At 57.8% G+C, this 22,085-nt stretch overlaps 2 protein-coding genes across 2 annotated transcripts in view; one reads left to right on the top strand and one right to left on the bottom strand.

Annotated features, from left to right (window-relative positions):
- The first annotated feature begins 6,571 nt into the window (after window positions 1-6,571).
- HYI (hydroxypyruvate isomerase (putative)) lies at window positions 6,572-9,363 on the top strand. Its single transcript, XM_035537772.2, has 8 exons — window positions 6,572-6,785; window positions 6,886-6,997; window positions 7,797-7,911; window positions 8,052-8,130; window positions 8,308-8,357; window positions 8,689-8,758; window positions 8,937-9,071; window positions 9,232-9,363. Exons 1-8 carry the CDS (start codon window positions 6,590-6,592, stop codon window positions 9,318-9,320), a joined length of 846 nt encoding a protein of 281 aa, XP_035393665.1. The 5' UTR covers window positions 6,572-6,589; the 3' UTR covers window positions 9,321-9,363.
- Window positions 9,364-9,743: 380 nt separating this feature from the next.
- Window positions 9,744-22,085, bottom strand: part of SZT2 (SZT2 subunit of KICSTOR complex) — a 56,761-nt gene continuing 44,419 nt past the window's right edge. The window contains exons 60-72 of the mRNA XM_035537898.2: window positions 21,947-22,072; window positions 20,021-20,226; window positions 19,809-19,899; window positions 18,580-18,660; window positions 18,061-18,135; window positions 15,550-15,763; window positions 15,093-15,276; window positions 14,640-14,762; window positions 14,265-14,376; window positions 13,875-14,180; window positions 13,462-13,578; window positions 13,006-13,074; window positions 9,744-10,457 (exon numbers count right to left, since the gene is read on the bottom strand). Coding sequence (XP_035393791.1) covers window positions 10,314-10,457; window positions 13,006-13,074; window positions 13,462-13,578; window positions 13,875-14,180; window positions 14,265-14,376; window positions 14,640-14,762; window positions 15,093-15,276; window positions 15,550-15,763; window positions 18,061-18,135; window positions 18,580-18,660; window positions 19,809-19,899; window positions 20,021-20,226; window positions 21,947-22,072 — 1,848 coding nt within the window. The 3' untranslated portion in view covers window positions 9,744-10,313. The remainder of the gene's footprint in view (window positions 10,458-13,005; window positions 13,075-13,461; window positions 13,579-13,874; window positions 14,181-14,264; window positions 14,377-14,639; window positions 14,763-15,092; window positions 15,277-15,549; window positions 15,764-18,060; window positions 18,136-18,579; window positions 18,661-19,808; window positions 19,900-20,020; window positions 20,227-21,946; window positions 22,073-22,085) is intronic.

Raw genomic sequence — 22,085 nt, 5'->3', positions numbered from 1 at the left:
TAAATAAGGGGAGCTGCCGGCTCAACTGCACGCATCAGAGCCTGGGATTAAGGCAACGAGGTGAGACTGCCCAATTAAATCCCAATAAAAATGGCTGCAAATTCAATTTTTCCCCTCGTCCATATCCATTTCCAGTGCCGAGGGTGTGGGGGGGAGCTGATAACACAGAGCTCATCGATTGTCACTGCCAGGAAGAAATCTCTCTGAATTCAATTAGCTTGGAAAACATGTTGGGCGGCGCGGGGAGGTGGCTGCCCTCTGTGAGCACCCACCGGGCACGGGGTGATGGCACCCACGGGTGCCCACAGCGCCCTGGAGGGGTGGAGGCATTGCCCTCACCAAGCACCGGTGTTTCTCCTGTACCGGGGAGGTCGCCCCGGGTCTGGCACCCGCCGGTAGCAGCAGCAGCTGTGTGAGTGAATTAAACGTGCCCTCTACATCCCCTGGGCGGATGGCGAGTGACCGGGAGCAGCCTGCATGTCCCCAAGTGTGGCTGCACTTCAGGAAGGCGCCCGGCCTGCTCTGACCCCATAAGCAGCAGGGCTGGCCCCAGAGTACCCCAGCCCCAGGGGATGGAGAGCGCAGCGGGTCCCGACGGCGTGGGGAGCTGGGAGGGCTGGGGCTGGGGGCTGCTGCTCTTCCCCAGCTCTGGGGCTTCAACGCGGCGCGATGACCCTGCCGGGATGAACAGCCATCGTGTCTCATTGCCTTGGAAACCGAGCAGCAGCACTGCAAAGCCTTCCCCCTCCTCCTCCTCCTCCTCCTCCTCCTCCGAGCTGGGCCTGCAGGAAGGGGCCGGGGGGCTTGGGGACGTGGGGGCTGCGCACCCCGTTCTGCTGCCGCCCTCCCTGCTTCCTCCTGCCCAGGTGAGAGAAGTATGAGGCCTGGTGGACACCAAGCCCCCATGGGGCGGTGTGTGAGGGGCTGGGGGGGCCCAGCTGGCTCAGAGGATAGCACCCACTTGTGGGTCACAGGGGGACGGTGACACCCGGCTGGGGGTCTGCAGGCACAGGAGGGGTCAGGGCAGGGTGCTGCCTGCCGCTGCTGTGTGCCTCCAGCGCTGCAGCACCAAGTTGCCTGGTAACCCTCTTCCTCCTCTTCCTCTTCCTCTCCTCCTCCTCCTCCTTGCAGCCCAGGCATGACCCTCTCACCAGGCACAACTGAGCTGCTCTCAGCAGCCCGGGCACTCAGGGTTGGCCCTGACTGCCAGGGAGGAAGGGAGCCCCCGCTGCTGGCTCCGTGCTGCAGGGGCGGGCAGAGCCCCCCAGGTGGGCACCCCTCAGGTGGGCACCCCTCAGGGGGGCACCCCTCAGGGGGGCACCCCCTGCCCAGGCTCCCTGCCCCTGCCCCTGCCCCTGCCCTCCCACCGCACCCCAAAGCTCCCGGAGCCCGGTCTGAGAGTTGATATTCTGCCCGCTCCCCTACACACATTGGCAATTAGATCATAATTGTAATATTTGCATATTCATAACAGCTGAAATTAATCGCATTTGCATAATGGTAATGAAAGGGACTTCATTAATTACCGCTTTTTTTTCTGGGGATTTTGCATATAAATGGCTTCCATTAGGCAGGTTCAGTGGGTGGGAAGGCAGCAGCACTGCTGTTTTGGGACGGAGCTGCCCCCAGTTCGGTGGCCGTCCCCGGCTGCTGGCTCCTGCCTGTCCCCAGCCCCTGGCAGCCCAGTGGGAGCGAGGACGGGCACCAGGGCTGCTGCGGCCACAGCTGTTTGTGGGACAGACCTGGCGGCACACGGTTAGTGCCGGGCAGGGGTGATGCTGCTCGGGGCTGGCAGTCACCTGGCGCCGTCCTGGTGTCCCTGTGCCATGGCTCTGCCTCTCCTCTGGGACAGCCGTGCTGCCCGGTGGCTGTCACCATCTCTTCCCTCCTGTCGTCCTCAGGGCTGCCACCAAAAGGGGACACCAGCACCTCTGGGGTGTGGGATCACTCCTGTGTGACAAACCCAGGGAGCCCCTCTTGGGCAGCCCCACCAAAGAGGGGATGTCCAGGGGCAGCACCAGGGGACCTGCGGGACCCCAGAGATGGGGGACATGGGGACAAACGGTGCTGGCACAGCTGGGGCCTGTGAGCAGCCCAGCGCTCCCACTTTGTCCCCAGATGAGATGTGAGAGAAGAGATGGCAGCTGAACGTAGCACGTGGAAGCTGGAGAGCTGGGAGCAGCGAGTGAAAGCTGGCAGTCGGCAAATGCAGATGCTGAAAATATCAATGAAAGCCATCGGCTGGCGGAGTCGCGGGGAGCAGGAGATAATTGTGGAAGCAAACAGAGAGAAAATCAACTGCAGGCAGCAGCAGCCTGGTCTGGAGGTGAGGGAAAGGTGACAAAGCCATGGCTCGGCAGAAATTCTGCTCCAGGTTGTGCTGAAGTGCAGGACGATGTGTTCACCTTGGTGTGAAAGGGAAGGGCACCATCCTGCGCTAGTCTGCATGCCCCGGAGCTGGGGGCAGTGGGGAGCTCGCATCCTGTATGGAGCCAGGAGGGTCTGGCTGAGCTGCCCGTGTTCAGGGCCTCTGCCTTGCAGGGAGGATGCTGCAGCTGCATCGGGGTGCAGGGGCACCTCTGCTCTGTTCTGCTCCGCTCTGCTCTGGCCGGGGCCGCCTCCCAGCCCTCGTTGCCTCCTAATGGATGGCTCCGTTCCTCCTGCTCCCCTCTCGGAAGAGGCCTGCAGAATAAATCAGTGCAGGAGACAGATTATGGCAGCTAAAGACTCCAAATGAGATGATAATTGCCGTGGTAATGACAGCGAAGAAGACCTGATGCTGCGGATAAGGAAATATCTCCACTGCTCTCGGCTGGTGCCTGGCCCGGGGCTGGTGCGGGTGGCACTGTGGGGACTGTCCCCAGGGCGCTGTGACCGGGCACCGCTCCCCTCCCAGGCTGCTGCTGCGGGGGCACGGGGCTGCCCCAGCACCACCTTTGCCCCAGGAGCCCCACACAGCACTTGGGCACCCAGAGTCCATCTGTGCGGCTCCCCAGCACCCGCAGCGTGTCCCAGCGGAGGCAGGGATGCTGCTGCCCCATGCGGTGCTGGGCTGTGCCTGGCACCCTGGGGTGCGGGACCGGGCACCAGCCGGGAGCTCTCGGTGCCTGGGTCTGCTCCTCTGCCCTGGGGCCTGATCCTGCAGCCCACCATGCCCCCAGAACCTGCGGCTGCATGGGCACCGGTTGTGGGGTGGGGATCAGCAGGGGGCCAGGAGCTGGGGTTGGGGCGCTGGGCACGAGGCGGGCGGCACTGCTGGGGCTGTTTGCCTGCCTCTCCCGCCGGCTGCGTGTCAGCTCTAATTAGGCAAACTTCTGTATTCATCGCGAGCCCAGCCAGCGGAGAATTCCACAATTGAATTTTAATGCCCTAAAAACACATTACAATCAGCCTGATTAATTAAGAGATGGCTTAACACGGTGACCGGGCTGCAGAGGGACACTTCAGGCAGGACCACGGGGCTGCAGTGTGCCGGGGGCCAGCAGAGCCGGTCCCGTCCCCAAATCCCCACAGGGCTGCAGGAGGGGACAGGGAGCTGGGGACGTGCCCTGGCGGTGCCCATAGTGGTACTGGATCCCTCCCCATGTCCCACCACCAGGACCATCGGTGCTGTGCACCCCGCAGCTGCTCCCCAGCCGATGGGTGATGGCACAAGCCCGCAGGTGCCCTGCAGCAGATTTGGGGCTGGTGACAACGCTGGGCACGCTCCCCGGGTGCAGGCAGCCGCCAACAGCGTGATAGCAAGCGTCTGCTTAAATATTTGTGCGGAGCGACAAAGCCCTGGGCTGGCAGGGAAATCACTCCCCGCCGAGGTGGCTGTTAAGGGGCTGATTGGCACCAAGATTACAGGGGTGCAGGGGAATCGCTCGAAGCTGACAAAATAGTTGTGACAAACATGCGTGTCGGGGGCGAGGGAGGCGGGCGCAGCTGCGGCGCCAGCACAGGCGGCCCTGAAGAGGGGCAAAGCCCGGGGCAGAGCCCAAAATTGGTGTCTGTGGTGGGTGACAGAGGGTGACTGGCGTAAAACGGGTGGGAAATGGGGAAATTCATAATCGTGGTAAAGGAGAAGTTACAAGCGGCAGCGCATAAATCAGGGGGAAATTGATAAAGGGAGCCTCTCGCCAGGAAGGGACCGGCAGAAGAGGGAGGAATGTCTAAAGCATAATAAGGCCAAAAGAAATCCTGGCAAGGCTATAAATCCTGCGCCCACTGGAATTGTTCAAGCGCTAATGATCATGCAAAAACGCCAGACACGTTTAACAAATATTTCTGCTCTGTATTTGGAAAGAAGCGGGACGACATGTTTGAATCATACAAGAGTGATGAAGCCGTCTATTAATTACTGCCGGGAATGTTAAACAACATCTGCCAGCTCAGCAGGCCCAGGCACCACCTGCACCGGCCTCCTCCAAGAGCTGGAGGAGAATTTGGCCTCCTCGTTAATTTCCTGCGAAATCTTGCGATAGCACGAAGATCCCAGAGACCCACGTGGGGCGAGCCCACCCATGCCGCTGGGGCCAAGGCAGATGGACCAAAAGCGGCCAAATAGCAGGAAAATGATGCTGAGGGGCCCACGGGTGCGGGGCGCTGGGCCTTCGCCTCCTTGTCTTGGCCTTGCCGGGATCGATGTCAAGTTCAGCCCTGGCTCGATGCTCGCTGATGAAGAATAGCCATAGCGCCGGCGGCGGTGTTCGTTTGTTTCCCAGCGTATGATGTATGGATTTTCAGCTCAGCATTTTCGGAGGCTGCAAAGCGGCGAGCTCGCTAAAGCGCCTCGCAGAAATCCTCACTCAGGCTTTGGGGAGAGGTTGGCAAGGTTCCCCACGTGGTGCCCAGCAGTGGCACTATTACAGGTTAAAGCTGAAAGCCAAAAAGTAAAACGACCCCCCCCAGCTCTGGCAAATTAAAGGGGCTGTTAATCCAGCTGAACGAGAGCGAGTTTCCCTGGTCCCAAGAGGAAACACCTCACATTTCTGGCAGGGGGCCGGCTGCTGGGGAAGGCTTTTTGTCTGCTGGTACCTCCTCATCCAGATGGGATGGGTTTTGGGACGACTGCCCACCCGGTAGGGTGACAGGCGCAGGTGGGACGTGCCACCCAGCCACCCCAGCCCCTGGTGGCGCAGCCCTCCTGTCCCCCGAGGGTGGCATCCAAGCCTGGGGACAGGTAGTTAAAAATCCAGAAATGTCAATTTAAATTAAAACGCGGCTTGTGAAGAGAGAGAGAGAGAGATGAAACCTTGCCCGCAGCACAATGAGCAGGGGGATTTAGGGGGTGCTGCGAGGACGCTGTTCCCGTGGGCTCCGAGTTGGCTGGGCCACATGCTGCTGGTGCCATGGGGCACCCCAAGGCACCATGCCGGGGCAGGGGGCCCTGCCACCTCCCCACCCCTGCAGTCACAGAGGCCGCAGCCGGGTCTGCGCCAAAATGTCAGCTTGCTAATAAAACGAGCCAGAGCTACGCTCTCCCCGGGACCATAAAGCTCGCGGCAGGGATGCGGCCGTGGCTCCCCGGGGCGGGCAGGGCTGGGGGTGCTGGCGGCACAGTGCTGCCCTGGCCAGCCGAGCGGCGGTAAATCCTCCGCGCCCTGTCAGGGTAAAGTGACAAAACACCCGACTGCAATGCAGGAACTGCAGTTATAACAAGAGAAAATCAATGAAATATATTACCAGAGATATAAAGACGCCATTAATTTGTAGAGCCCAGCAGATGCGCTTGGTGCTGGCACGGCAGGTTTGATGTGCAGGCTGCCCAAATCTACATCTCTTGTGCTCACACCCGTGGCCTTCCGGGCCTGGCCCTGGCCTGATGCCAAGCCTAGAGCTGTCGATGTGGCCGGGTTTCCTGCAGCTGGAGTGGGCACAGCCTCGGCAGGAGCCCTGTGGCTCCACGGAGCAAGGGCCAGGTGCAAGGATCAGGTACAAGGGCCAGGTACTAGGACCAGGAGCAAGCACCAGGCTCGTTCGGGGGATGTGCCCCGGGGACACACGCCAGCCCCGTGCCTGCTGCTGTCCATCACCAGGGACAGTTCTGATTATTGCTGAGAAGTCAGGTCAAGCTTCTCCTAATTGATTAATCAATAGCCTTAATTGAGTCGAGACGCTTTAATAGGTAGCTTTGCTGTCACCTTCCCCTCTGCCTGCAGAGCCCTGACCTCCTCCAAAGCCCTCCAGCCGCGCGTGGAGGCAGATGGGGACAAGGACACCTGGAAGGGGCCCTGGGGACACCCCAGGGGGACAGCTCGAGTCCCCTGGTGGGTTTGTCACTGAGGGAGGCGAGAGCTGGCGGTAGCCACGTCCCTGCACTGCTGTGATGGGGCTCGGAGCAGCACCACATCACCCATGAGTGCTGGGCTGGTGACTGGCGATGGGGACGAGGACTAAGACAAGGACGGGGACGGGGACAGCCCGCAGCAGCCACCCCCACCAGCCCCGGCCCTGGGCCCACGCGGGACCACGACCACGGGCTTGCGGCGGGGCCACGAGATGGCGGCGGGTCTGCCCCCCTGCTTTGCATAGCCCCTCCCCCCTGCTTTGCATAGCCCCGCCCCCTGCTCTGCACAGCCCCGCCCCGCGGCCCCGGCCCGCCGCCATGGCGCTGCGCTTCGCGGCCAACGTCTCGTGGCTGTTCGCCGAGCTGCCGGCGCTCCCGGCCCGCCTGGAGGCCGCGGCCCGCTCCGGCTTCGCGGCGGCGGAGGCGGCCTGGCCCGAGGGCTGCCCGGCCCCCGCCCTGCGCGCCGCCGCCGAGCGGGCGGGGCTGCGGATCGTGCTGCTCAACGCCCCGCCCGGTACCGCCGCGGGGATGGGGACGGGGGGCACCGGGGGCTGGCGGCGGGGCGGGTGTCGGTGACCGCCCCCCCCCCCCCCCCCCCCCCGGCTCTCTCCTAGGGGACCGGGAGCGGGGCGAGATGGGGCTGGGCGCCGTGCCCGGCCGGCAGGACGCCTTCCGACAGGGCCTGGCCGCCGCCGTGCAGTACGCCAGGGAGGTGGGCTGCCCCAGGTAGGTGCCCACGGGGCTCTGCCCCGGCAGCGGGGGCTCCGTGCCCCGGGAGAAGCCAGCCCCGGGTGAGGTCCGGCCGGGGTGAAGGCCGTCCTGGGCAAAGTCCGAAGTCTCCCGGCCCGGCTGCGCCCGCAGCAGGAGGCAGCTCCCTGTGCACAGCCCCCCAGGAGCACGACCAAATCCACCCCCGCACAAGGTGCCCGGTACTCTCGTCCAGCCCGGTGATGCCCCCCGGGGCCCTTGTCCTCACCTCCACCCAGCAGTCCCCTTCACAATCCTCTTTTCCCCCCCAGCCTCCAGTTACAGCAGTAATTACCCCTCCGACACCACCACGGTTGCTTTATCGAAGACCAAAGCCCAGCAGATGCCTTGTAGGAGATGCAATGAGCCTGACACCATCCGCTTCAGAAAACCAGCACGGCCCTCTTATCTCACCTACTTTGCATCGTCCTTTCCCTAGAAATGCACCCAAAGCCCTGTGCACGGTCAGACAGCCCTGCGGCTGCCGTGAGCAGTTTGTGCTCTCCCTTACTGGGGAGATTGAAAACCCTTCTGTGGTCACAGTACCCCTTCCCCAAACGGTGTAAGCACCTTGCTGTCACCCCATGGTTGCTCTCTGCATGGAGCCTGTTGTGGCCCAGCAGCTGGCCCCCGTCCCCTCCCCGCTCTGAGGAGCTGGCCCTAGCAAGCAGTGAGATCAAGCACCCGCTCCCATCACAGCCCTAGCAGTCAGACCCTGCACACAGGGGAAGTCGTTTTAGAGCCAGCAGCTGCCTGGGGACTGGATCTGTGTCTGCAGGATCCACCTGATGGCCGGGCGGGTTCCTCAGGGTGCCGACCGTGCAGCAGTGGCAGATGAGATGGAGGCCACCTTCATTGAGAACCTCAGATACGCCGCTGACATCCTGGCCCAGGTAATAAGGGAAGGAGCCCTCCCTAGGGGCAGCTGTTAGGATACCGAGGACAGAAAATCCCCACCACCCTGGCATGGGGAAGGAGCGCTCCCCGCTGCAGAGGTGAGGGGCTGAACCATAGGGCGCTGTTGCTGTTACAGGAGGACATGATCGGACTGGTGGAGCCTATTAACAGCCGCATCACTGACCCTCGCTACTTCCTGAACACCCCGCAGCAAGGTAAGGCGGACATCTCTCCCTCATATCTCCTTCAAGGCCGGAGGGGGAGCCACACGCTGCCTGAAGGAAGGCAGGCCCCTCACTGTTACCTGAGCACAAAGGCAGGAGGTTTGTACTGAAGAGAAGGCTGAAGCTTCGAGCCTGGTAGTGACAGGCTCTCACTTCTTGCACCCATAGCTGCTGCCATCCTGGAGAAGGTGGGACGGCCCAACCTGAAGCTGCAGCTGGTGAGTCAGCACTGACCTCTCTAGGGGCCACCTCGCTTCCCTCACGCAGAACCTCAGCACTTGGGCATAGCTGAGAACAGGAGGCAGGAGACACCTCACAGCAGGGTGAGGGCTGCAGGCAAGGGTTACGCTTCAGGGCTGGGCAGCCCTGCTCCTGCAGCCCCAGAACATAGCACACAGGAGCACGGTGCCTGGGAGCTCAGGGAAGTCCCAGTGGCTGAAGGCACGTTATCACCTCCTGGGGACATGGGGAGGGTCAGGGACCATGACACAGCCATCCCCGAACACTGGCTCCCAAACAGCTGCACCATCTTTCCTCTTCCCTACACAGGACATCTTTCACTGCCAGATCATGGATGGGAACTTGTCCCACAACCTGGAGACGTACTTCCCGCTCATTGGTAGAGCCCTGCTCCTCAACTGGCTCCTCTGCGACCACGGGGCAGGAGGGACTGGGAGGGGACCCTCCTTCCTCACGCCAGCTGGGGATGAAGGGCTTCTCTCAGCTTACCTTGTCCTGTGCTGCCAGAAGGCTGCAGGCAGGGCTGCCTTGGGCACAGCCTCCGATTTCTTCCGTAGGTCATATCCAGATTGCACAGGTGCCAGGGCGGCATGAGCCCGACAGCCCTGGGGAGCTGAATTTCCCCTACATCTTTGAGCTCCTGGAGTCCCTCGGCTACACCGGCTACGTGGGGTGTGAGTATGCTCCAAAAGGTGAGTGGGCCTGGGGGCAGCGTGGGGCCTGAGCCCCCCTGGCAGATCCTAGCATGGACGAGCACTGGGGGACAGCGCAGTCCCTACCTGGGGACAACAGAGCAGAAGCTGTTCCAGCGTGCTTTGGGCTGCCAGCAGGACGCTGTGTCTGTCACTGCAGGAGACACGGTGGAAGGTCTGGGCTGGCTGCGCTCGTACTGGGAGAGCCGCGGTTTGCAGCCTGGTGGGACCAGAAAGGCAACAGACTAAAGCAAGGAAATCACTGGAATAAAAAGTCAAACCAATGGCCTAACCCCGTAACCTGTCTGGTTTTTTGTGGGAAGGAGGAGGGAGGAAGGGAGGGGAGGTGCTGATACCTAGCATGAAGTTAGGAGCATCCATGTCCTATTCCCCTTTCCCAGGCCATACTCAGCACCTTCACTTCCAAGTCTGCAGGGGGGAGTCTAGGCAGAAGTTTCCAGGCCCCTGTGCCAAGGGAGCATTCACTCCTTGGGAAATGAGTGTTCTCCCATTCCAGCTCCAGCTAGCTGCTCCTGCTCGAACAGGAGACTAGAGTGCAAACCCAGCCTCCCCTGCTCCAGGGGGAGGCAGCCTGAGGGACTAGGGTTGCCTCTGCAGCCCCTGGGAGGCTTGTCACATCCTAGCCTACAGCACACAAGTAGGGATCTGATTGAGTTTATTTCACAGATACGTCCATGGCTTTAATGTACACCTCCATAAAACCTTCCCCTGGTCCAGTTCACCCTTCCTGTCCCATTCGATGCTCTCTTGACGAAAGCAAAGGGCCTGGAGCGGGCAGCCTCCCTGCCCAGCGGTGCAGTCTTTCCACGTGCAAGCAGAGTGCTGTGCAGTGCTGCCCACTGTGCACCTCCAGCCCTTCCTGGCAGGCAGAACTCACTGCAGGTGCCAAAGGCACATCCCTGAGAGCTGCTCTGCTTCAGCCAGGCTGCAGCAGCCAAGCTCCTGTCCTTGCGCTTTGGTTCAAGGTCACTCAAACCCACCGAAAACTGCACCCAGGGCCCCAGCAGGCAGCCAGAGACCAAGGTGCAGCTGGGGCTGGAGCCCACGAGGAGCAGCCAGGCTGCCCGCACCCATCCGCAAGCTCCTGTTTGGTACCCATGCGTGCTGCCAGCAGTGCTGAGAACAGGTCCCGCCCAGCGGCCTGTCCTTCCCTCTTGTCACCCACGGCACAGGCGTGCAGAGATCCGGTACATGTGTCCCTCCAGGACGCGGGTGCCAGCGCTAGAGCAGGCCTGTCCAGAGGTTGAAGCAGGCAGTGTTGATGACCGACTCCAGGTGGTGGTACGTGGACACAAGCTGGGGCAGAGGGCTCTCGCTGTTCTGGGGCTGCACTGGGAATGGCTCCCGGAAAACCACGGTGAGGCTCTGCCGAGAGGAAGGAGCAGGTCAGGGGATAGGATTAGGAGGAGCACCGCGTAGCCCCTAGCGCAGGTGCGTGGGCACTTCTTTGGCAGAGTCAGGCAGAGAGTTGGAGAAGTCCCAAAATGCCAGCGGCACTAAGCTGTGCCTCCTCCTGTGACAGCATGTTTGAGCCTCCTCCCAATTTTCACGGGTGAAATTAGGTGCAAGGGCATTCCCGCCCACCCCCCCCCCATCCCAGCCCCCGTGCATCTGCAGTTACACAAACCCCAGCAGCAGCTGCCTCGGGAGAGGAGGGTATCCTACTGCCTCCACAGTAATATGGGGTTCCAGGGAAATTAGAGGGAAATTTCTTCTACAAAGGCAAAGAGTAGGAGTGGAACGAATGGGGAAGGGGAGGAGATTAGGTGTAATAACTGCAATCCTAAAAATAAATGCTAGCTGCTCCGTTCTCGTTAATAACTGTACTGACAAGGTGGGGCAAGGGCAGAGGGGGGCAGAGAACAAGGTGCAGAAGAGAAGGTTGCAGGAACCGAAGCTGAAGAAACATGTGAGTGACTCAGTGCACTCAGAGCATCGTGGAGGCAAGACACGGGGACTGGATGTTCTCCAGAGCTGAAATAGAGCACACCTAGCAGCCAGGGCCTCCTAACGAACTTGTGAAGCCCTGAGAACAGCTACGTAACTGCAAAACAGCAAATGCACTGCTGCCACTTAGGAGGGAAGAGAAAGTGATTTGTGAGCCTAACTCCAGGAGTGTGCAAGGCTTTAAAGCAGGCTTGGAAAGAACAAGGTAAAGGCAGCTCTGTTTTACCAAAGCGATGTGCTAACACCAGAGTTTTCTTTGATAAGGTAATATTTCTAGACAAAGGAATCACAGTGTATCTTATCTGAGCTTTGGGAAGGATTTGATGTAGGGCCACATGGGAAATTTAGGTAAGCTGAACATAGGAATTAATGCAAAAAAATTTAAGGTGAAAAGTAGTGCTGAAAGGGGAAGTGGTTGGCTGGAGACGGGTTACAAATGCAGTTCCTCCAGGACGGGTTTAGGGACTCACGTCGCCCAGTACTTTAATGAGCCTGGCACAAAGATGAGGAGCACGTTGATAAAATTTGAGGCACTAACACAAAAGTGGATTGGGATAATACCAAAAAAAAAAAAAAAAAAGGCCTAGGGATTTTTTGAGAGGCCACAGGAAAAAGGATGAATGTTTAGTGGAAAATACACGGTCATAACAGAAATCCTTCATGTTCTTAGGATGGAGCTCACTGGAAGAGGTGCTGGAGGTGCTAGAGGGCCTGGTTTGTCAGTGACCACGAGGTGGCACTATGAGCAGTGCGACAACCACGGAAAGGCAAAACCACCCTAGGTTGTACCACAAGCAGCCAGCAGGGACAGCAAAGCCTGTCTTGCGACTGCAGAAGGCTCTGCTGAGACTTCTCAGGAACACTGGCTGCAGTCCCAAACACCTGTACTTACAAAGGCAGACCCGAGCCTTTCAGGCTGTGAAAGACAATGAAGCCGTCGGGGAAGGGAGGCCTGAGGCTTGTGCAACACAGGGCTAGCAGAAAATTCCACCTTCAAACGTGGAAGTGAATGGAGGGCTCGGAAGCAGCAGGTATGCGTAAAGAGTTGTTTCAGCTCCGAGCTACCACTGGCTTGAGAAGTGACAGATGAAAGTGACTACAACAAAAGCTCCAGCTCAAAATGGGAAGGACTCTTCATCATCAGGTGGCGAGAAGCACTGAGAAGCCTTCCAGCAGGTACCACCTCTTCTGTCTCCCCTAGCCACGTAAGATGGTGTGCAATTTGTTTCCAGAGGGATCAGATATGCTGCAGTCCCTGCAAAAGCCTCACTGGACTGAAGCATCTTGTAGATCCCCTGCTCTCACACAGAGCTGCATTCCCTGCGACCTACCCAATCCCCTGCCTGCAGCACAGTTGATAACAGATTATTTTTTGCTCTCAAGTCCAATGAAGGCCAAGGCCCATGCAGCTTTGCTGTGACCCTCGCTCACAGTTCAGGTCCCCTTCCTTTTCGCTCAGGTAGGAGCAGCCTGCAACACTGCAGTTAAGTGTGCTCTAGCTTTGGGCTGAATAGAAAGGACTCAGCCTGGACAGAAACAACTTGAGGGACCTAAAAGCAACCCTGTCAAAGAAGAGGGGATTGACACGTCAGTGTTTTCGAATATAAGAACAAAGGGGCATCAAATAAAAAAAGCCTAAGTATGTCCAAAAAACAAGCCAGGGAAGCTCTTTACCCAGGCTGTAACTGCATCGTGGAGCTGCAAGTCAGAGGAAATCACGGGTATTAGAAATTCACCAGAAGAAATAAAACCACTGAGGGCTATTAAATACAAAGGCCTCTAGTTCAGGACAGCCCTGTGCCAGATGGTCAGATGTTGGGACAGTTACTTGGGAAAGGCTTGTCAAAAGCTTCTTGACTTGCTCTTATTCTTCCCATGGGCACTTGCTCTCAGCCACTGCTGGATGAATCCAGACAGACTCCTGGCCTGAGCCAATAAAACTGCCCTTGTGTTCGTAAGTTCTTACCGTCTTTCCTGAATGAGAATCGAGGAACACAAGAACGAAGCAATCTGTGAACTTCTGATTGAGCACAACCTGTCAAGAAAGCCACAGCACACATTGGAAAGGAGACAGCACAAACCCCAGGACAGGGCTATGGACTACACCCACCCAGGGACGTGCTGATGTGCAGGATGAGTGGCCTGATAAAGTGAAGGTGCAAATCTGCCTGGCTGGTGGGTAACACTGCCAGCCCCTGGGGATATACCTGGTATCGCGCTCTGTGGGGAGAGAAGTGACCGACAGGCCTGGGGGCAGGCAAGCAGGCGCTGCGGTACCACAGGAGCACACACCTCACACTGCACCAGGAGCACCCCAGCTGTCCTGACAGCACCCGCCATGCCCTCGCTGTGGGAAGCCACGGCAGGAGAGGGCCCTAGAAAGGGGAGACAGGCCACAGGTGGGCCACGGGCTGGGTCTTACCAGGTACTGGGTGCCGGTTTCAGCGTTGTGGAAGTGCCGGCAGCTCTGGGGAAAGCGGCTCAACAGCACTTTGATGAGGCTCTGGTACCACGAGACCGTCATGGTGAGGAAGCAGCCCTGTGGGTGGAAAGGGGCTGATCTCAGCTGCGCCAGCAGCCATAATGCTACAGCAGCCCTCAAGACCAGATGCATCTCCCAGAGCCCACTGAGGCGTGCTGACCCAGGGCCAGTATAATTCTCCACAGACAGATCTGTGCGGCCTCCCCCCTCCTGCTAGAAGCCATGTTCCTGCCTCTGCCCCCCAATCAGGCAGGAAGAGCTGTGCCCTGCAGGCCCTTCACCTGCAGCCCCACTCCGTCCCCCAGCGCAGGACAGCCAGTGCTGGGCACCAGGATTACAGCCCTGCTGCTCACCAGCTGGGGGTCCACATCGGCAATGGATTTCCCGTGCACGGCGTCGAGCAGCTCCTCCAGCTCCACCAGGGACAGCTTGCCCAGCTTCAGCTTGTCGGAAGCCAGCGGCTCCAGGAGGAAGAGGCGCTTCCAGAGGTTGTCCCTGCGGCAGTGGCACTTGGCCAGCTGCACCATGCTGCTGAGCTGCTTCTGGGCCGAGGCTACCTCAGAGGCCAGCAAGGGGAAGAGCGGCGAGGTGTAGAAGAGCCCGGGTCCCAGTTTCACTTGCTTGCCCCCTGCGTAGAACTCGCTGCTGTCCTCCACGTCCTGCCACAGCTCCTGCTCGGCCGGCTGCTGCCGCGCCAGGCTTGGCTCCGGCTCTGCGGCCTCCCACGCTGCCCGGCCCACCACCGGCTCCAGCACCTCTCGCTGCAAGCGGGGCAGCTTCTTGAAGCGCCGCATATCGGCCGTGAGCCGGGGGAAGAGCTCCCGCTGGCTGGTCATGATGACGTAGAACCGCAAGCTGAGAGAAAGGAGACATTGTGACCTGGGGAAGGGCTGCTCCCTTCTCAGCTAGACTGCAAAGGAGCCATGGGCACCTCTGTCCCCACCAGTACGGGTGTTTCCTCTGCCCACAGCAGGACAGATACCGCACTGCCCTGTGAGGAATCTCCCGAGGTAGCACCACACCTGCTTGTGATGTCCCAGACAGAGCCAGTCCCTCCCAGAGCCCTCTTCCCTAGCCAGGAAGCTTCAGGGACATGCTTCTGGGCCCTCGATTCTCACCGGAGCATGCGCCTCTCTGCCTCACTCTGCTCCTCAAACGGTGCTGCACTGTGACACACCAGCAGGGACACGTCAAAGTCATCGTGATGACGCAGACCTTCAGAGTCCTTGTAGGAGCCCGAGCTGGGAGCAAAAGCACATCAGTGTGAAGGGGATCTCACCTGGTTCCCACAGAGCTCCTGGTCACCACAGAGTTGCTGGGCATGTGAGATCTGACACAGCAGGACCCCTCAAAAAGCACTACAGGAAGCAGGTCAATCGCATGTGCATACACAAACACATGCCCACCACTTCTGCTGGACATCAGCTCAAAAAAGCTGGGTAGAACCCACTGCCTGGTGCTATGTAGGACAGAGTCAGCTTTGCTGGCGCCTTTGAGGGCAAACTCCTCACGATTGGGGTGGTGCCAGGCAACTTGAGGCAGCTCCAGGAGCTTGCAGCAGATGCACTCACCTGTTCCAGATAGAGACCAGTGCGTACTCGTTCTGCTCTGTGCCTGGCGTCCCCTTCTTGCTGTCACTGCCCGTAGCTGGCCGGGCCATGCGCAGGGGTTTCATGTGGTAGGTGTTGGCGTGGTCAGCAATGTAGTTGTACAGCTGGTGGGCAGTGATCATGTTGGTGGGCAGGGCCAGCATGCCTAGTGGAGGAGGACACATTACTGCCATGGGAGTCGCTCGGTGCCTGTTACCTGGGCAGGGCAGTGTCCTACAAACTGCTCTGGGGGACACAGCCGTAGAGCAACCAGCCTCCCTTCCACAACGGGGCCGGGAGGACTATCCCCTGGAGTGGCACCTCATGTCACCCTCCTCCCAGATGCTCGCGGGGTCAGGTGTATTTGTAAAACGCTTGGGAACCTTTCGCCAAGTCATGGGCTGGTGATCAACCCCCAGCTGATTACATGCTGAGTTACCTTGGAAAACGTGGTTGCGGCCAAATTTGGGGATGTCAGGGTGATGGGCGATGAAATCCTCCAGGAAGCTGGTGAGATGGTAGCCCTGGCGGAGAGTCATGTGGGAGCCCAGCAGGTACTGGTGGACTATACGCAAGTGGAAGTCGTAGCTGAATGAGTGCACATGCATGAGGTCCCGCACCTTGTCACACTCCTCCGTGAAGAGCATGGAGAGCTGTGGAGGGACAGGGAATCAAGGCAGGCATGTTACCAGGCATCTCACACCCTTGTGCATGGCAGCACCAGCGCAGTCACCCCTGCCCTTGACACCACAGCAGGATGCAGCCCAGAAGCTGTGTGCACAGTGCAAATAGCAGACGTGCAGACCTGGCCCCTCGGACAAAGTGATCCAACTTGTTAGCAATTTCCAAACCTGACCCCACCACTGGTCTCCAGTAGCAGCGCGGACTGATCAGCACCGCCTCCTTTTTGGCACCAGTACATCTTCCCCCTTAAACTGAAAGCCACGTGGACGTGGAGGACGACAGAGCCTCCCTTCAGCCAAGTGCTGCTCTGCACTGCCTCGTCCCTGAGCAGGTACAGGATGCACTGGGGCTGGAGCCCCAGCAAGTTCTGGATCCTCAGGCAAAGGCTGACTCACCGAACATCCCCTGGGAGCAGGAGGCAGCACAGGGGCCTGCGCAGAGTGGTTGGACCCAGAGATGGGCATCAGAGCTGCTAATGCCCAGTAAAAAACAGAGACCCAGCCGTGGCTGGTGCGTCACAGCTGTGCCTGGGGGAAAGCCTCTCTAGCATGGCTGTCACCTCTGCCCAACATGCCAGTCCTTCACCAAGGCAGCGCCTGCCTTCACACACACACCCTCAGCCATGCCCCCAGCACAGCTGCAGCTGCTGTGGCAGGGGATGGTGTTGGTGAAGGCCTCAGCCTTGCCCTCACGCCAGGAGCCCACGGTGCCATTTTAATGTCTTTCAGCTCTTTGCCCTCTTTGGGCAGTTAACCCACACCATTATCTCTTGGCTTAAGGACGGGGCAAGCAGGGAAAACCAGCAGGCAGGAGGCATTGGCATGAGACACGTCTGCTCTCTGCACCATGAGCCAGAGGGCAGCCAGCACAGCCAGGACCAGCCCGGCAAGGAGCCTATAGCTCTGTCCCAGAAAAGGCAGGGTAAGGAGCAGGAAACACAAGGCGCTGCCCCATGCGAGCACCCGAGGCCCACCCCATCCTCCTCCCAAGCTGTGCTGCCCTCTGTGGCACGTACTGCTCCGGCAGCAGGAGGCGAGAGGCTGGCTGCTGGGGCACAAAGGGTGAAAGCACAGCCCGTGGGAGATTCAACCCTGCACTCGGCAGGTCCTGCCGTGCCCAGCATGGCAGCGGGAGGAGAGGACGTACCGCAGACTCAGAGACGGAGCTGGGTCCCATGCAGCTCTTGCTGCGAGCTCTGGCTGCAAGAGTGCCCTGATGGAGAGAGATGCACAGCCAGTGGGAAGAAGGACAAGGCACTGCCCTGTTCCTGCCCCAGCCTGTCCTACACAGGCCCAGGGTGGGACATGGGGAGAGACGGGGCAGAGGAGCCCTGCCCCACCTGAGGGACCTCTGGGCTAGTTCCAGCACGTGGCAAGGCTGGCCAGCCCCCTGCAGCAAGCCCCATACCGCTCACCCGCTGCTCCCAGCACCGTGCCCTCCCACTGCAGAACCCAGCAAAGCCTTTTCCCAAGTGAGCCAGAGAGCCTGAACGATCCATGCAATGCCAGCTGCAGACTGGTAACCCTGCCCTGTGCAAGCAGGCTTCCCAGGAAAGCCTCAGCCAACTCTCAGGGACTGGAGCAAGGTCCTGGTAGGCTCTAAGCTTACAGAGCTATTCTTGACACATATATGACGCAACCTTGCTACAGAGCCACACTGGAAAGGACAGCATGGTCATAGGTGTCTGCTGCCTCAGACAGGCTGGGGGTAGCCAGCCTCTAGGCAGCCACCCAGTGCCCTGGAGACAGGTAGGAGACACCCTAAAACACCAAAAGAGAAGGGTGCAGGCAGCCACATGATGCTGCAGAACAATGCACAGAGGTATCAAGAACCAGCGATCTTCTCCAGCAAAGAGCAGCCAGTCATGTTCACAGATCCCTGTTCCCATTCTGCTTCCCTCTTGCTCAATGGAAGCAGAAAGCTTCTGGCTTTCCATGCACTGACTTTCCCTGGAGCAGCCATTTTTGGCCAAAATTGCTCCTGTTCCTTCCCAGCATGTTCTATCTTGCTCTCCAAAGCTAGGACAAGAGTCATCCTCTTGTAAAAACTCCCATCCCCTTGCACTGCACTCCAGGTCTGCTCAAGCAGCCTGTTATACAGGGCATGCGGCTGCAGAAAGCTCTGCACGGTTCTGCTCTTCCAGGAGGGAGCCGAGCTTTCCAGAACTCGCTGCACCTAAAACGCCCGCTCTGTCCCACAGATTGCTGCCTCTCCCACAGCAGCCCCTGACCCCAAGGAGCACCAACAGCGTTTGCAAAGCCATTACCTGGGAGTTGACAGACTGGCCCATGGGGATCCGCGAGCACTCCAGTGCGTACTGCTTCACGCAGAAGTAATAGCCCTGGAGGAGAGAGCACACACTGAGCACAGCACAGGCCTTGAGCCTCTCCGAGGAAGGAGAGCAGCTCCCACAAGGCTGCCTACACCCCAGACTTGTCAATTCATCCTCTGGGCTGGGTCCCTGACACTCTTGCTCCCTGTTTCATCTCCTCTCCTGTCTGAACTAAGCAGGCCTCAGGGAAGAACAGCCAACGTGTGTCTGAGAGCAGAGAGTGCTACCTGGTGCTAAGTTCTTGCTTGTGTCAGTTCCACTCCAGGCAACTCTTACTGCTTTCATCCCTTCAGAACTGTCCCTAGCTGATCCGAACTCCTGCAGGACTGTGGAAGATGCAAGACAAGAAAGGACTAATCATATGTTCCTGCTGCACTCCTCATCATACACATCGCCTCCTCTTAAGACCATCCCAGACTCCCACAGACCATACTTTGTTTCTTGTTCTCTCACCTGGAAGGCCAGCTCCATCAGCACAATCCCGCCTGGAAGAGCTCTCTGCAGGTGGTAGGTGGCAACAGCAGGGCTTGTGCTCTGGGAAGAGAAAGACAAAGCTGGAGAGGCTCTCTGGCACAGGAGGGCAGCCCACACACCGGGGTGCAAGGCTGCCATGAGGTTCTGTGACAGAGATGGAAACAGAAACCTCAACCACCAACCAACCTCACCGGAGGTGGGCGAGCAGACATGCCAGAGCTGACTGTGAGAAGAATTCCAACAAAGCTAATAAGCAGCCTTCAAGAAATGCTGCTCCCTTCACCTCCTGCCTACACTGGGGAGGAGGTCTCCAGTTTGAAGGCCCTGTGAGCTGAGGGGTGATGCTGCCCACAAAGCCCCACTCCCACCTCTCCCTGCTGAGCACTCACCAGATCATCACATCTGCCCGACACAGCAGTTATCAGAGGCATCCAACTGGGATTTAGAGCTTGGCCGCCAGAAAATTCACTTGCCCTCCTACTAAGCTGTTCCAGTGGATTGCTCTCTTCTTGTTTTAACTGCAAGGTGTTGTCTTGCCCACAGTTCTGTACCAACTTCACCCATAAGCAGGTACCAGGAAAGGGTGACAATAGGGTCGGCAAATGCTACACTTCCATTCTCCCTGGGTTTCCTGACCCACGGGTGGATTCTGCCCACCTAGCAATTTTGATGGATTCCTCTTCCAGTTACTTACCTATTCTCTCTTGAACCCATATAAGCTCTTAATAAAGCTCTAAATAAATAAAACCTTTTGATAAAGACCACCGCTACCTGATAAATGAAGAAACACTCCCTTTCACTTAGAGACTAGCCCCCCAGTACTCTCATTTGATAGCGAAAAAAGACAGCAGGTAGTCAGTCCCTTTCCTGGCTAGCTATGCACACAAGAAGGCAGCATCTCCTGCCCTCAGGTCATCCTGCTGCACTTTCAAGCTGTTACCGTCCTCTTGAGATTTGCCCTGGTTCCACCCAGTCTCAGGAAGGGTTTCAGAGAGCTGCAGGAAGACAGGCAGGAAGGGAAGGAGGTCTCACCTGGCCCAGCATCCCAAAGATGGTTCTGGTCTAGGTGGACTCTTTTCCTGCTTCAGTCCCCTCTCTGCTCACACCTCCCTTCCATGAGAAACTGATTCAGAAGCCAACCAGAAGTGCCCCATGCCACAGCCTGACTTCCATCCCAGTTCCACTTCTCTTACAGCACAAGCACTTACCTTTGGACTCCCCTCTGCTTTTGGCTTTGTGTAGGAGAAGGATCCTCTCCCCTCCACACCCATTGCTGCCAGAGCTCGGATCCGACTTGTGCTACTGGAAATGACAAGAGAGAGCCCTGAGCAGGGGAACCGACCTCTCCTGTTGTGCCAAACCAGGGCATGGCTCTGGGTCAGCCCTTCTGCACCAACAGCTCTCCCAGAACATCACTGACCTGCGTGTGGTAGGTGACGGTGGCCGCACCTGGACCAGAATGAAGCCCATGCTCTGCAGGTACTGGATGTATTGCTGCAAAAAGGCATTGCACATCTCTTGCAGCCAGGGCTCCTCCTTCAGCTTGCAGGGCAGTCCTTCCGCTGAGTCACAGCTGTGGCTGCGGTCTCTCCCTGAAGCTGTGGAGTCATTTGAGCGGTGGCGCTTCTGGAAGAGAAAAATAATTTCCTAAGGAGATCTGCTGTGACTGCTGTGCGAGGGGACACTCGCTGGAATACCACCAGCTGCGCTGGCTGAGCAGAGGGCAGGTTCCCCGCTGCCAGAGAGCACTAACAGCTGACACTGCACGTGCTGGAACACAAGATCCAAGGTTTACCCAGCCCTTGACTGACCTAACAGCACTGCAACAGACTGCCAGAAATGGTGCACTGGCAGAAGAATTCATCTCTCTCCTCGCAGAATGGCTTACACAAAGTCATGTTTCACTCTCAACCGGTTCACACAGCGCTCCATGGTGCTTCAGCTTCTGCTGCCATGTAACAGTCCAATTCTTTTATGAATCCTGGTGACATCTCGGGTTTTACTACTAGTTCAGTAACACGGTATGAATAATGTTTCCTTTTAACCATTTTCAGTTCCGCTTTTGATGTATTTGAATACGACTTGTCTTTGTGCTGTGAGACACTGAAGTTTCTTTTCTTGATCCCCCTCCTTTGAGCCTGTGGCTCTCACATATTTCTCTCTGCCCTTTCATCCACCTGCCCCAGAAGTAGGTCTCTTTACCTAGAGTCTCTCCAGCTTCTCTTTAACCTTCTCCAAGTTGCTCTAGTTCAGCGCCTTTGCCACAAGATGCCTGGTGTCTCACTTGTCCAAACGAAGACAATCATCCACTAGTATTTTAGAACATTACCCATAGTATTAACAAACCTTTCTGATGTATTTTAATTGGTTTGCATTTTGTATGAAACTGTCCAAGAAATGCAGAAATCCACTAGCCTGTCTACTCTGCTCATACAGGCTCCGCAGTTAGCGTACCGTACAGGAGGAATTAAAATTTCTTCCCACGTTGTGCTCTGCTTTCTTGGGAATCGGGTCCCAGCTCCAAAATACCCCTCATTTCACAGGCTGCTCTAGGGAGAGTTCCTTTCAGCCCTTCTGTTCTGAGTAATCTGAAGCGCTACACAGCGTCTCAGAGCTTGGCATCTCATATGTGCTGCGGTAACTTATCTGCAGATACAGAACCCAATACACAACCTCGAAGCCCCTGCTGCCAGGCTCTTCAAATCAAATAGCCAATTTTCACTTTGCTCTGTTCCAAACACAAAGTTAAGTTTTCATTGGGGTAATACTTTTCTTTTCTCTTTTGAGTGCTCAATTTCTGTAGCAACCTCTGCTTAAAGACCCTGTCAGAATCCTCTTGACATTTAGATAAATTACAACAGCCTTTTCTTCCATTCTGACACGTACAGACCATGAACGGCCAGTACAGGATCTGCACTGCTTACACTGTCAGGTCGCAACCTGCTCAGGATTCAGGCGGCTTGCTTTCAATTGTTCCAGCTATTTGCTGGGCCCAGGCAAGTTCTACCAGGTCTGGCTGCTGAATGCACAGGGGGAAGTTTTGTTTCCCCAACAGGTTAGAGCCAGACAGCTGACTTTGCCAGACTCATCCCTGGATTCCCTGGGTAGCCAAGGGATTTCAAGTCTTCCTAGGGATGGTGAAACAGCAGGAAAAAGGCTTTGATGACCCAATGATTTTCTCAGTCTCCATCTTCACCATGGTGAAAGCCCCGTGCTGAGGGTGCAGATTCATCCTGTAATGCAGGGGTCAACTCTGCTCTGAGCTATCTTGGAAAAAAGACTGCAAAGCCATCCCCTTTTTTCCAGTGCACAAAACCAAACCCCACTGTCCCTTTCAGACACTCACCTTCCCCTCTACCTTGCCCTGCTGGTCAGTCTGGATCTGCTGACGGAAGGCTGGGTCAAAGAGCAAAGGGGTAGCGCAGTAGTGAACAAGGCGTGAGGACTGCTTCAGGGTCTCCAGGTCTGCCAGCTGCATAGCACAA

Source organism: Cygnus atratus, chromosome 8 (assembly GCF_013377495.2).
Source record: "Cygnus atratus isolate AKBS03 ecotype Queensland, Australia chromosome 8, CAtr_DNAZoo_HiC_assembly, whole genome shotgun sequence".
Lineage (NCBI taxonomy): Eukaryota > Metazoa > Chordata > Aves > Anseriformes > Anatidae > Cygnus > Cygnus atratus.
Note: the sequence above shows the minus strand (reverse complement) of the source record. Positions and strands in the feature narration are given on the sequence as shown.

What these genes read in the sequence shown, in the direction of transcription:
- HYI (XM_035537772.2), top strand. Translation starts at nt 6,590, where the DNA reads ATGGCGCTGCGCTTCGCGGCCAACGTCTCGTGGCTGTTCGCCGAGCTG. An exon ending in CCGCTGACATCCTGGCCCAG is followed by an intron (nt 7,912 to 8,051) that starts GTAATAAGGGAA and finishes TTGCTGTTACAG; the next exon opens with GAGGACATGATCGGACTGGT. An exon ending in CCAACCTGAAGCTGCAGCTG is followed by an intron (nt 8,358 to 8,688) that starts GTGAGTCAGCAC and finishes TTCCCTACACAG; the next exon opens with GACATCTTTCACTGCCAGAT.